General features: G+C 40.0%; 1 protein-coding gene across 1 annotated transcript in view; it reads left to right on the top strand.

Moving 5' to 3' along the window:
• Window positions 1-11,648, top strand: part of PREX2 (phosphatidylinositol-3,4,5-trisphosphate dependent Rac exchange factor 2) — a 276,900-nt gene extending 265,252 nt beyond the window's left edge. The window contains exons 39-40 of the mRNA XM_069465531.1: window positions 4,499-4,566; window positions 10,596-11,648. Coding sequence (XP_069321632.1) covers window positions 4,499-4,566; window positions 10,596-10,641 — 114 coding nt within the window. The 3' untranslated portion in view covers window positions 10,642-11,648. The remainder of the gene's footprint in view (window positions 1-4,498; window positions 4,567-10,595) is intronic.
• The last annotated feature ends 1,384 nt before the right edge of the window (window positions 11,649-13,032 follow it).

The raw sequence follows: 13,032 nt of genomic DNA, 5'->3' as shown, positions 1-13,032 counted from the left end.
TTCCTTATAAAATTCTTATTGATTTCTAAACTGTACTTTTTTTCAGCATTTATCACTCCTTCTTCCTCCTATTCTTTTTTTTTTTAATTTCAGCTTATTATGGGGGTATGAAAGTTCAGGTTATGTATATTGCCCATGCCCCCCCCATACTCCTGAGTCAGAGCTTCAAGCGTGTCCATTCCCCAGACAGTGCGCAGCGCACTCATTATGTAGGTATACATATTCTTTAAAAATAAATACATTTAGAATTGGTGGCTTTTTTCCTTTGTTGCTTGTTCCTCTGCCCCAAGTTGTGATGTCCCAAATGGCTGTGAGAGGTGAAGAAGTGATTTGTAACTTCTCTGTGAAATATCATGGAGCCTGGGGCCCTCTTTTAGAGACACTGGGCTGACTGGTGCACGGCAGAGACTTCTGCGACGTTCTTTCTGTTACAGATCCTCCTTCCAGGGTTCAGCAGTAGCAGCAATGGGATTAGTGGCTGGGATCCAGTCCCCACGCCCACTCTGCCCCACTTGTGGTCAGTCAGAATGCAAGTCCAAATCAAAGAGCTCACCTGGATTTTCGATCCCTTTTGCCTTTCAACCTCGGGGAAAATTACCCATTTAAACTCAGCTTTTCAGAGAATGAATGGGTAGATATTTGTCATTGTGAGTCTATGTTGAAGTATTTGAATTATTACATTATCGAATTTGAATTATATATATTGAAGCATGTTAGTATATTTATTAATACTATATATTGAAGTTTATCAATATATAATGAATAATATAATGAAGAAACCAAGATTATTAGTTTCTTTTTAGGAACAGGAAGCTTTTTGGCATGATTTATTGTTCTCATTTGTAACTACAGTATTGTTTTCACATATAGATTTTGTGTATGTACTTCTCATAGAGTTATTGTTTTAACTCACTGCTTGAGTTTGTAGGAAGAGGATAGAAGAGAAGGATACTATATCATGTGTAGGTTATTTGGTAAAGATTATAATAACCCTAGGCAATACATCATATAACAACACCTGAACTAATTCATAAAAGGCTGGAAGTAGAAACTGTCATTTACATTATAAACTTAAAGTTTTCTATGCAATAAGTTATATATTCCATGTGTTCTTTGGAGGAAGCCTATACAAAAATTTCTTCTTGACCTTTTTAATAAAGACTGGGATTCCAAAGTATGTGGCTCTTTACCTACAGTATCAAAACATCATTCTGGGTACTAAGAATAAAGACCTGGGGGTGATGTGGTCCTTGCCTAGTCTCATGGTGGACACATGTGTAGGCAAATCACCATGATACAGGCACCACAAGCAGTGCTCTAAGGGGTGTGCAACATGCGTATGTCAAGACTCAGATCAGGGAGCAAATGTGTAGACTGAGCCCCTCCAGGGCTGGGAGACGGAGTCTTATTCATTTTGGTGTCACAGCTTCCCGGAGTAGAACCTAGTACAACATATGTGCTCAGTGATGTTCATTCAGTAAATTTGTTCTAACTAGGATAACTGGGAAAAGGCTTCATGGAGGAGGTGAACATGTGAACGTGGCTGAGATACAGACTCGAGCCAAGCAGCCTCAGTGTGAATCCCAGCTCCGGTGTTTGCCATCTGAGTGATTAGGGGCAAGATTCTTGGCCTCTCTGTTACTTAGTTTCCTCATTATTAAAACAGGGATAATAATAGTACTTGCCTCATAGAATTAAATAAATCCATACTTAGTGCACTTAAAGCAGTACCAGGTATAGTGAATGACCAATCAATTATTAGCTTCCTAAGATGATATTTGATTTGTGCCTTCAAGGATCAATATGATGCAGACGGGGGACGAGGGTATTTAGGTAGAGGGAGCCACATATACAAGGGTGTAAAAATGCAAGTAGCTGGCATATTGTGTACATGAAGGATTATATCGTTGACTTCAAAGTGGAATATGCCAATTGAAGTGTTCAGCATAGCAAGCATCAGTTTTATTTGAAACCCTTTAAGAAAGCAAAAATCTCTCTTAATAGAATTACCTAATGGAATATTATGAAACTATAGACAAAAAGAATTGTACGCAAATACTGCACTCCAGCTAGTAAATCTATTTTTCACGGATATGATTTAGAAATTCTAAAACTAATTTATGTGTATACTAGAATTGAGCAAATAAGTAAAGATATTGTAAACAATGAGAAGCAGATTCCTCACTGTCTGAGAAAAAAGTTAGAAATAAGGAAGGGGAGAAGAATGAAACCTAGAATAAACCCTGTTCTGGTTTGGAATCGGAGGTGTCAGTGTGAACTCATGAGTACAGACACATGCATACAGAGGTGATTGGATGCAGAAATGAATATAGACACGTGACTATGTTTGTATTAGTAAACTAGCCGCATCTACTGGAAAGGCGTAGAAGAATTTATTCCCCACAAGTAATGAGCGCACCCAGTGTCCAAATCTTGGCTTCTAAATACCATTCTCCACTAAAAAGACCCAGGGCCACTTGGAGAAGTGTTGAATTAATAGCTGAAACAGGGAAGATGAGCCCAGAACATCTTGAAGTGCCAGAAAGTAAGGAAGTACTAAAAAATGATGGGGGCATGTTAAAAAGGCACAAAAAGCAACAAGAAAGAGCTCCCAGTGGCCAAAGCTGGAATAAATTGAGCAAAATAATAATTAATAATAGTGGATTATATCTCCTAGAATAAAATAAATATCTATGAGCCCATATTGATTTAAATATATAATTGAATAAATAATAATTTGGGGAGAAGGGATAATTATTCTTTACAGAAGAATTCCGGTTCATAAACACTACAGTATTATTATTGCAGACAAGATAAACCAATGGAGGCTAACATCACTGGGCAAAAGTTTAAAGAGAAACAGGATATTTGTATAGTCTCATGCTATATCCCCAAGCATATTTATTAACTACAAAAAAAAAAAAGGTGATAAATTTGCAGTGGAAAAAATACGGTAGACACCACTTTAACCAAGTGACCAAACCTAATGTCACCAGTGACAAGACATATTGACAACATGTGTCCCTGATAATGATGCACTGAGAACGGCACAACACCCCTTCTCTGATTTTCCTCCCCAAATTGCACTTCCTCTATCTAATCATGAGGAAACACACGAACCCAAATTGAGACATTCTGCAGAATAATGGCCAGTACTTATCAAAAGTATCAAGGTCGTGAAAGGCAAGGAGGAGCTGAGGAACTGTCGTAGATTAGAGGAGACTAAGGAGACACGACAACAGAATGCAATATGGGACCCTGGACTGGATCCTGGGACAGAAAAGGGACACTAGTCTCTTAGGGACTATGTGTCTGTAGATGGCAAGCCCCTTGTTAAAAGCTAGGGGTGAAATTTGAATAAGATGTGCAGTTTAGTTAATCGTATTGTACTGATGTGAATTCCTAGTGTTGATAATCACACTGTGGTTTAGTGAAGGGTTTAACATTAGGGGAAGCCAGGTGGGGAATGTAAAGTCTCTGTTCTGTTTTTACTGCTTTTCCCTATGTCTAAAATCACTTCGAAATAAAGTTGTTCTTGTTTTTTAAGGACTATTCTAGCGTGGTAATGAGAAGGGAGGAGAAGTAGAACAAGGAGTTCGATCTGTAACTGCCCGTGGGCAAACGATTGAGAGAACTCACTGCCTTTAGACCAGCCCAAATAAAATGTTTTTTAACTCCTTAACATTCTGGGAGAATATATTTTTTGTTGTTTTTTTTTCTTCTTTTCTCCTTTTTTCTCTTCCTTTTCCTCAGTTCAGAATTTAGTAGCTGGAGAGAAAGTCTGAGAGTTTTCTTTTTAACGACTCTGCCTTCACCTATTCCCAGCCAAACCCCTGGTTTTTGGTTCTATGTAGTAAGTAATCTTTTCCATGAGAAACTGAACAGCTTCATTCATGGACTTGACAGAGTGCAAAAAGACGGTTGTCCTTGCTAAAGTAGATCATCTGTGTTATAAACTCTGAGGCAAAATTCTTAGATTTCAGTGACTCACACGGATATGCCTTGTCCAGAAACTGCTTTAGAACTATTTAAGAAAATACTTTCTTGCTAACTACTAATAGCTAGCTATTCAGAGAAGGAACAAACAGGTGCATGAGTGTGACAGAACTGTGATTTCCGTTCCAGGAAAGTGGCAACACAGGGGAGGTATTTTTAGCCTGCTTGTTTTCTGTTTTCACCGTCTCAGGTATTGATTGCTTCTAGGAAAAAAGACAGATGAGATAGTGAACAGGAAGCTGTTGTTTCAACTTATGTTGAATGATTTAGATGGCTACAGAAATAAGTATTAGTCTTTTGAAATAGCTTAACAGCTCATTTTGATTCTTGAAAGTGTTAATTTTGAAAATGCTCAGATGGTAATTTCTATCCTCTTCTGCATCCAGTCTCTTTTGACGTTAAATAACATTGCTGGAATCAGTATTCCACGTTCGGATGTTAATTGTATGCTAAATCATTGCTAATACAAGGTAGAGGTAAGAGTGATTTTCCTGACTTTCAGGGAGCAAGAGTTCAGAACACAGCAAAGAACTTGGGCGTCAGAGACCGGACCCCACAGTCTGCTCCGAGGTAAGCGCATCCCTGCCTGCCCCAGAGGACTCGCCAGCATTTCCCAGGCAGGGTCCCTCACAGCTAGTGCAGCTGCTCCAGGAGGTGCCACGTGGCCTGCTGATTGTTAGGGTGGAGATTGCCCTCGAAACACTTAATGGCTAAATGTGATTAGACATAAATGCTCTCAGAAATAGGAGGATATTATACCATTTCGCAAGTTCCATCATGAATTCAAAAACAAAAGTCCACGCAGGTATAACTGAAACGTGTGATCCAGCTGTGCCAAACTACCAAAATGCCATTTCCATTTATACTTGTGTGATTGCACATGCTGTTCCCTCTGGCATGACTGCCTTTCCCATCTGTGTCTGTGTGGAAAAATTCCTACTTAACTGCAAAACCCAGCTCAGATGCCATTTTCTCCTTGGAACCCTGCTTGAGTTTCCTTCCTCTTTGTACTCCCTTACCATCTTGTATTTTGATAAATAGCTTTTATCATATTGTGTTGCAGTATATTGTTACACATTTCATTGCCCGACCTGAATATGAGTTCTCTGGAGCCAGAGAATATTTTTTTTTTTATTTTATCCATTGCTCATCATGGTGCCTACATAGTAAACATCAAATATATGGACTAATTTCAAGAATGTGTGGTGAATGAGTAAATAAATGAATGAGATCTGTGTTTGTTATACGAAATAGTCACAGTTCACCTATCATAAGAAGGACTCCAGTCTACCTTTAAAATAAATGAACATAGTTAACAGCCATCAGAGAAATGTTTCCAGTTTGATTTATCTGGTAATTAGGGGAGGCAATCATGTATCTTGAAGTGGGGCAAAGCTAAATAATTTCTTTTACATGTGATTGCTTTTATACATTTGCATTTTAACAAAAAGTAGGCGCCTCCAAACACTGTAGCAAACCCTATATGTTTCTGTTTACAAAGCAGTTACCAGAGTGAGAATGATGGCTGCGGTATTCATGAAGTTATATTTCATTCTGAAAAATTATGTGGGCAATGAAAGTGCTTTCAAAAGGGAAAACATATTTTCCCCCTGAAAATGGATAGAGCACTCATGTTCTAGTTGCATTTAATTTTAGTGCTGACTCTTAACTCTATTTAATCCTCAACTTTTGCTAACGTTGTCTTTCATAGTTGATTAGATTAGAATCTAAGACTTTCTATTGCTGAAGAATCATTTTACATAAGCATTCTCTCTCCAGCACCTTGAGAGACATGGTATATTTGGATAACAGACCCACCAAAGTGTTAAAATTCCAATAAGAAAACAAGATAATGGCCCAGCAAGGTGTTCTTGGCTAGAGCTTATAAACACTAATAAACAGTGGGGTTGGGAGAAGACTTCAGCACCCTGATCAATAAACCAATATGCAGGCTGAACACAAGAAGAGAAACTGATGAACTCACTTTTTTTTTTTTTCTTTATTGAGTTATGTTGAGAACACTTGAAATGAAACACAATAAAATGAGCCAGCTATAAAGTTGACATTTTTTACAAGGGAGTAATAGCCCTGAGAGGAAAATCAAGAGTAATTTTTTAGATTTATTTTATTTATTCCTTAATTCATTCTACACATATTTACTGAGGACTGAAGAAACGCAAAGTGCACTGCTATGCCGCATGGAGAATATAAACCTGAGATAGAAATAGCTCTGGCCCTCAAGGAACTTCTAGTTAAAGAGATGAGGAGGGGAAAATATAATTATAAGAAAAGGTGGAATGTGGGAAGCGCTTTGGAGGGTGCAGAGAGGGCGCTGAGGAGCACAGAGGGGCTGAGCTCCTTCCCGCTGGGAACCCGACTCCTGCCCCAAAGACAATGAGTTGAAGAACACACAGACCATCCATGGGCAAAGCTGGGGGTGATGTTTCTGGAAACATCGTCATGGAGGTAAAGGTTGCTGTCTGTGCTTGAGATAGTATTTGGTTCAAATCCCCAACCCAGTTCTATCATAGTTTTCCTTTCACCATCCACTTTTTTTGTTTTTAAAAATTCACTCGGCCAACACATATTGAATTTCTGCTATGTGTCTGTAGATGGCAGGCCCCTTGTTAAAAGCTGGGGGTAAAGACCTTGTCCCTGCACCAGTCATTGAGGTGTAATAGAGCAACAATTGAATAAATTGCAGCTAGTATACAGTGTGTGATAAGAACCATGAGAGAAATAGGCACTGACAGTCACGAGAACACAGAGAAGGGGCATGACACAGCCCACGGATGGCAGAGGAGGCTGCCACACACTCCTGACTCATCAGCGTGGTAATGGATGTCCCACACGGCATATGCAATAATAGCACCAAGGCCCAGAGAACATAGGACATTCTGGGAACTACACCTAGACCTCTGTGACTGACAGTTGAATGTGACATAAGGATGATGCAAAGGGAGGCTGGAGATGTAGGCGAGAACCAGGTCAGAAAAGATCTAGGATTTTTCTCTAGCAACATGAGGAGGGTCCATTTGAGGCCAGCCAAGACCAGAAACAGGAGCTTGCGAGGAGACTATGGTAACGCTGAGGACCGAGATGAGATGGATTGGAGAGCTGTTTAGAAGACAGAATTAACAGTCTTTGGACACTAATTGGTTGAAGGAGGTTAGGGAAAAGGGAGATTCTAGGATGACCACCAGATCTTTGGCTTGGCTGACAAGGGGCTAATGGTTCTTGCCACTGAGACAGAGGATGCGGAGAGGCAAGTACATGCACAGGGGAAAGTTGGGGAGCTCAACCTGGTAATATTGTGATTGAGGACCTGTGGGGCATGTGCATGGAGATGCCTCCGTGGGCAGGTGAATGTGCTGGTCTGAAGCTGAGCCAAGAAGGACCGGTGGAGCTGCAGTCCTAGGAGGCGTCCGTACTTAGGAAGCAGGGGAAGATCTATAACTTTCTTCCTAAGGTGAGTGGGTCAGAGAGATGAGAGGAGGCCAGGCTTACCCCAGGGGATTGTCACACTGAAGGGAAAGCAAAGGAACAGGGCTGCACAGTCTAAGACAAGCCAACAGGAGATGGCTGTTCTGGAGTTTCAAGAAGGAGGACTCGGCCATCATCACACTACAGAAAGAGTGAATATAATAACTTATGGGATCAGAAGGCTGGGAAGCAGAGTATTGGAGTTTAGTAATTCTGAGCTAGATCGGTTCTGGGTAGTGACGGGGTCAAGCCTGCCCTTGGGAGGGATGTTCCCTGACATCGTTGGCTCCAGGGCATTTTGCACACCCCCCTTCAGCAATTTATGTCTGAAATATGTGTCAGGAACTGGTTTTGGCATTGGGATCTCAAGAGGGATGAGAAACACTTCATGCGCCCAAGGAGCTTGCAGCCCAATGGAGTAGAAAGACAAAATAAATTTGGGCAAGTGAATGTGTATTGTGATAAAACCCATGTGAGGCAGGGGTGCAAAGGACATCCTTTCCCCTCTCACTTCCGCACATTGGCTCTGCAGAGCAGCAAGCCTGTCTCCTTTAAGAGTCAAATATTACATTCCAGATGTCGAATGATCAGTTGTGGCACACTGGCCTTATTTTCTGTTATGACACAAAATCTGGAACTATTGTGCTATGAAAGCTTGAGTTTCTTTATTTGTTTAATTGGAAGGTAGTGTACCATAGTGGTTAAAAGTGAAAAAAAAAAAAAAATAGTTTTGAGGCCCAGCTCCTGCTAGCCATGGGACCTGACTTAAGTTATATTTCCTCTCTGAGACCCAGTTTTCTTATTTGTGAGATGAGAAGAATTGCCTTGGGACAGAGCATTATTGATACTTGAACCTTGAAAGGGGTGTTTGCTTTGTGGTCGTGTTTAACACAGCTTTTATTTTTGATATATAGAGAGATGAAGGGCATAATCTATAGAATGAAGTTTGAAAGTTCTGCTCTTGGCAGATTTGGATTTGGGCTGGATACCAGCTCCAAGATGACTACCTGAGCCCAGCAGGAATAGGAGAAAGTGAAGCCAAGAACGAGCCTTTCTTGTGCAGGGCTGCGGGTGTGCATGAGTGGACTGAGAATATAGCAAGGACCCCAAAAGTTGGGCAGACCAAGGCCTCGCACTTCCCAGCAATTTAGCTGCCAAGAAACAAATGCCTCAGTGCAGAATGAGTCCAACTCTTACCTATTACATTTCACTTCCAAACTTCATCTGCCTGTTCTAAATTCCCAAAGCTGTGTAATTTCCATTACAAATGTGTCTGAACTCAAATAACCCTGAGTCACTTCCAAGAAGCCTCACAGAAGCTGAATCTGCCCAGCTCCGCAGTACCCAGAGCTATTACTTCATTAGGTGGTCACAGGGAGTAGCCTCTTCTCCAATTTGCAAGGCAGACATTTCAAAGACTCATCTACCCAGTACTGTTATTATGGTTACATTACGTGGGAACGTGCAGAGCAAGCTAATAGAATGCAACGGCTCAGCCCAGATCTCACAGGGCAGGCAGGTCTATCTTCCTATTTCTTCCACTCATCTTACTATTTCTTCTGTTCTACATAAGGCCACTGTGTCTTTTCACTCATTAGGCAGAAAAATAAGGGGAAAGAAATTAAAGAGAAAAAGAAACTTCTGATCATTTTATTATCCCAGCCCAGGGAATGCAATTTGAAGCAACACCACATTTTTCAGCTGCAAAAGAACCTTTGAAGTACATCAGGTCAATTTAATGTATTCTTTTCTCCAGGAAGGATGAAATAGGCTTTTCTGAGTGAAATGTCTCTATTTCAGTATTTGCCTCTTCCATGGAGATAACATATAGAGCATAAACCACATTCCAGACTTGAAATGTATCTTGCAAACTTCCAACGGCAATAACTTCTATGAGTTTCCATACTAGGAAAGCTCATTTCGTTAACTGGAATTTATAACTCAATATTACCTCTTGTTCATTCTTCTCTTTTGTTTTAGAATTAGCATGGGGATTAAATGTCAAAGGGAGAGGAAATTTCTAATTGGCTAAATCGGTCAACAATTCATTTAAGCTGAATTCAGTTTAATCTGTAACAGGGACTGAATCACTGCAGCTAGCCCTGAGTTTATAGCTCATTTAGAAAGGTGCAGAGTTGACATCTGCCCCTTATATTTTGAGGTCATTAATCTAAGCTCTGCAGTGGGACCAGCATGGCCATGGGCACTGGTGGGGAGAACAGGCTCAGTCCAGTCCATCCCCTTTAGGTCAGCCGATCGATCTCCTTTCAGGATCCGCTGTAAGTAATGCATATGGCCTTGAGATCACTAGCTCTGTCTAGCAGCTGTTATATTCTCTTTTACTTTCATTCTGGAGTTACCATGTAGCCACTCAGGAGAATGTGAAACAGTAGAAATTGTGTAACCCTAGTTAAGTCCCCTGAGCTTTGCGTTAATGCCGTATGATCTCAAATAGCTGGCCCTGGGCTGCAAAGGGGGCACAAGCCCAGGCATCTCCATGGTTCACGTGGACTCCTTGACCCACTTGGAGAGCCACGGACAGGTGAGTGGGACTGAGAAGTTAGTCCTTAGGAAACACCAGTTAATTTGTGCCTTTGAGATTCAGGCCGCAGGAATCTGCCACATCAGCTTGTCTATTCACAGCCAACTGCCTGCACCACACTGACAGCACAAAGTGAAGTGCATTTCTACAACTAGCCAGAAAATCAGTAGACCTCTATGAGACAGGTGCTATCTCGCTACAAGATCATCACGATAGATGTGGTGGTAACGATCATTATAATATCACTTTTTGGAATTCGGGGAACAGCCTTTACTGTCAGCTCAAAGAACAGCCTGTGTTGGCCACGCTGGAGCAGAAGCAGCAGGTTTAAAAAGTGCAGAGTTGCTTAATCAGTAGCCATTGAGAGATGTGCAGAGAGGCATTGGTGTTTTCTAAATCACAGAATGGAAATTTTGGAATTTGCTAATTCCTATGCTATATTTAGTGAAATAGACAATGTGATCATGACTCACGGACCAAGAGATTATTGTCAATGTATTTCTTCTACCAATAAAGACATCTGAAGCAACAGTGACACACCGGGCCACTGTCAGACTTTCCCATCCTTTTCTAGGCTGTACAAGCTGTGCGAGCCGCCTCCCCCAGCCGGAGAAGAATGAAGAGACTTCCCAAGGACCAGGCAGGCAGAAGCTTCTTGGTGCTGGACGAGACAAACTACATGCCGGTTAAACATTCCCTGCTGAAGATAAAGAAATTTATTTTTTTCTCTAAATCTTTCACCCTGGTGTAAATAGCTAGTGTTCAGCTTGTATTTGGATATTTATGCTGGAAATGGATAGGAGGTCATTCAGACAATTCAGCTTCACAAACTGATCTCTCTCTGTATCGGTAGGAAATATTCATCTTTAGGGTAAAATCCATTCCTGGAACTTACAGAAAAAAAATCAGAGATTAAAAAATTAACCATTGTGCCTCCTCTCCTGTTCGTGAAAATTATTTCATTGTGTGTGTTTTCATCTTCCCCAAATGGGCACATGTAATAATGGATAGTTCCACTGGGAGAAGTCTGCCACGGAAGAAAACGTGGCCACACTTTGCAAAGCATCCTGAAAAGATGTTAAGGACAATAGAGACTGGGTGACATGGGTTTTCAATCCCTCACTTACTTCAGAGGAAAGTCATTTATGTGTGACGGGCGGAAAAGCGTGCTTTACTCTTTCTCTTAAGGGTTTATTTCTCAGTAGAGAAGAGGGCTGATTAAGGTCTCTAGCAAAATTCCCTTCCAGCTGCTTTCGGGTGTCCTTCATGCTCGTAGACAGTGCCAGTGAGCCGGTGCTGTCCTTGGTCTCTGCAAAGGGTGTGGCTTCCTTGGGCCATGCATGCTGGGTGCTGTGCCATTGGTGGCCCTAGGGACCAAGGAGGGGCAGAGAGGGGAATCAGGGTAAAGAGGAAAAAAATAAGCCTATTTAAAAACTCAACCTTTAACTTAGATAACTAAAACTCTTAATTTTATGAAGGCTGTGATATGAGATGTCAGATTCTTAAAAGAACACAGCATGAGAATTTTCTATCAAGGTATATGTATAGCATGTGAAAGTAAAGCTGTATTTGTACTTTAAAAGGACTACTGGGGACCTTAATATAATGGAAGCACAGGTGCAGTCTATCCTCATTCTAAAGTATACACAGTGTTTATCATTTCTATGTTGATACAATAATATTGTTTTTAGTATAGTGAATACGGTAATATTGATGTTAAGTCCATAATTTTCAAAACAATTAAAACACTCTTATGATTGTGATAATTATATGGATTTAGACTAGTATGTAAAATGCTTTTCATAACTAAAGTATATGTAAACCATTATGAAATCTTAATTTATGAAATTTGATAATGGCTTTCAAACTATCACTAAGAGCCTTCATCATTAGCAGTTGTGTATTGAATAACAAAAATACTTTGTCACATAGGTATGTGACATTTATATACTACTAGTTAAGGTAATAATAATTGTTATTTGGCACAGAAGCACTTGATGCTTTTTTAATAAGTCCATATATATAAGGAAAAATAAGGAAACCAACATTAGAGCTTTCAAAGAGTTGGACATTCAAATTTAATAAAGATATGACCTTTACATAAATATCTGTATTAAGTATTTCCTTAACTTTCAGGGTCTCAGCAAGTGATACTGAAGGCCCGTTTGATTTGTGATTTTCCTGTACTGAAAATTTGATCACTTTCAATGTAGAGCTGATGAGTGAACACCACTGATTAACTAGTACTTTTCATACTGTCATTACTATTTTCTAAGCACCATCCTGGGAGCAGTAATCCTCATTAGAGGCATGAAGGGTTCACTGAAACAATTCAGTTGTACTTTGCTGTATTTCATAGGGCAAACTATCAGCTATTGTGGTATTTATAAATTAACATATTCTTAAGGATCTACTCTACATATAACAGAATGTGCTTAATGTTATTTTTAAGGTTAAACATAAGTATATCATCTGTCAGAGTGCTTGGTACTTACTAAATGCTCAAAAGTTAGTAATGGTTTATATTAACATCAGTCAACGTAATTTCTGATTGTAATAAAAATTGCAGCTAACACTTAGTGATTACTGTGTGCCCAGTAATACCTCCAATTGCTTTGTCCATATTTTGTTGTTATTGTTTCACTTAATCCTCATAACGATGACGTGACCTGGTACTCTTTTTATCACCCCCATTTTAGAGTTGAGGAACCAAAGCAAAGAATGGCCCAGTGGTTTGCACAGCGTCACATGACTGACAAGAACCAAAATTTAAAGCCAGGGAGTCTGCCTTCTTAATATATTATGCTGCTTTCCTTTATTAATATAGAACTATTGTAATATTACCAATTAGCTGTAAGTTGGAGTTATGTGGCATGTGTTGCCATTAAATTATACATCTTACACTGAAAACAAAAGTGAATGGAAATATGTAAAATGCTTTTACTATATGAAAATCATACGATTTCCTAGACATTTTACCATTCTGGATGCACATTTTGAGGTAACCCAAC

Source organism: Eulemur rufifrons, chromosome 3 (genome assembly GCF_041146395.1).
Source record: "Eulemur rufifrons isolate Redbay chromosome 3, OSU_ERuf_1, whole genome shotgun sequence".
In the NCBI taxonomy this organism is placed as follows: domain Eukaryota; kingdom Metazoa; phylum Chordata; class Mammalia; order Primates; family Lemuridae; genus Eulemur; species Eulemur rufifrons.
The sequence above is the reverse complement of the archived record's forward strand: the minus strand, read 5'-3'. Positions and strand labels throughout refer to the sequence as shown.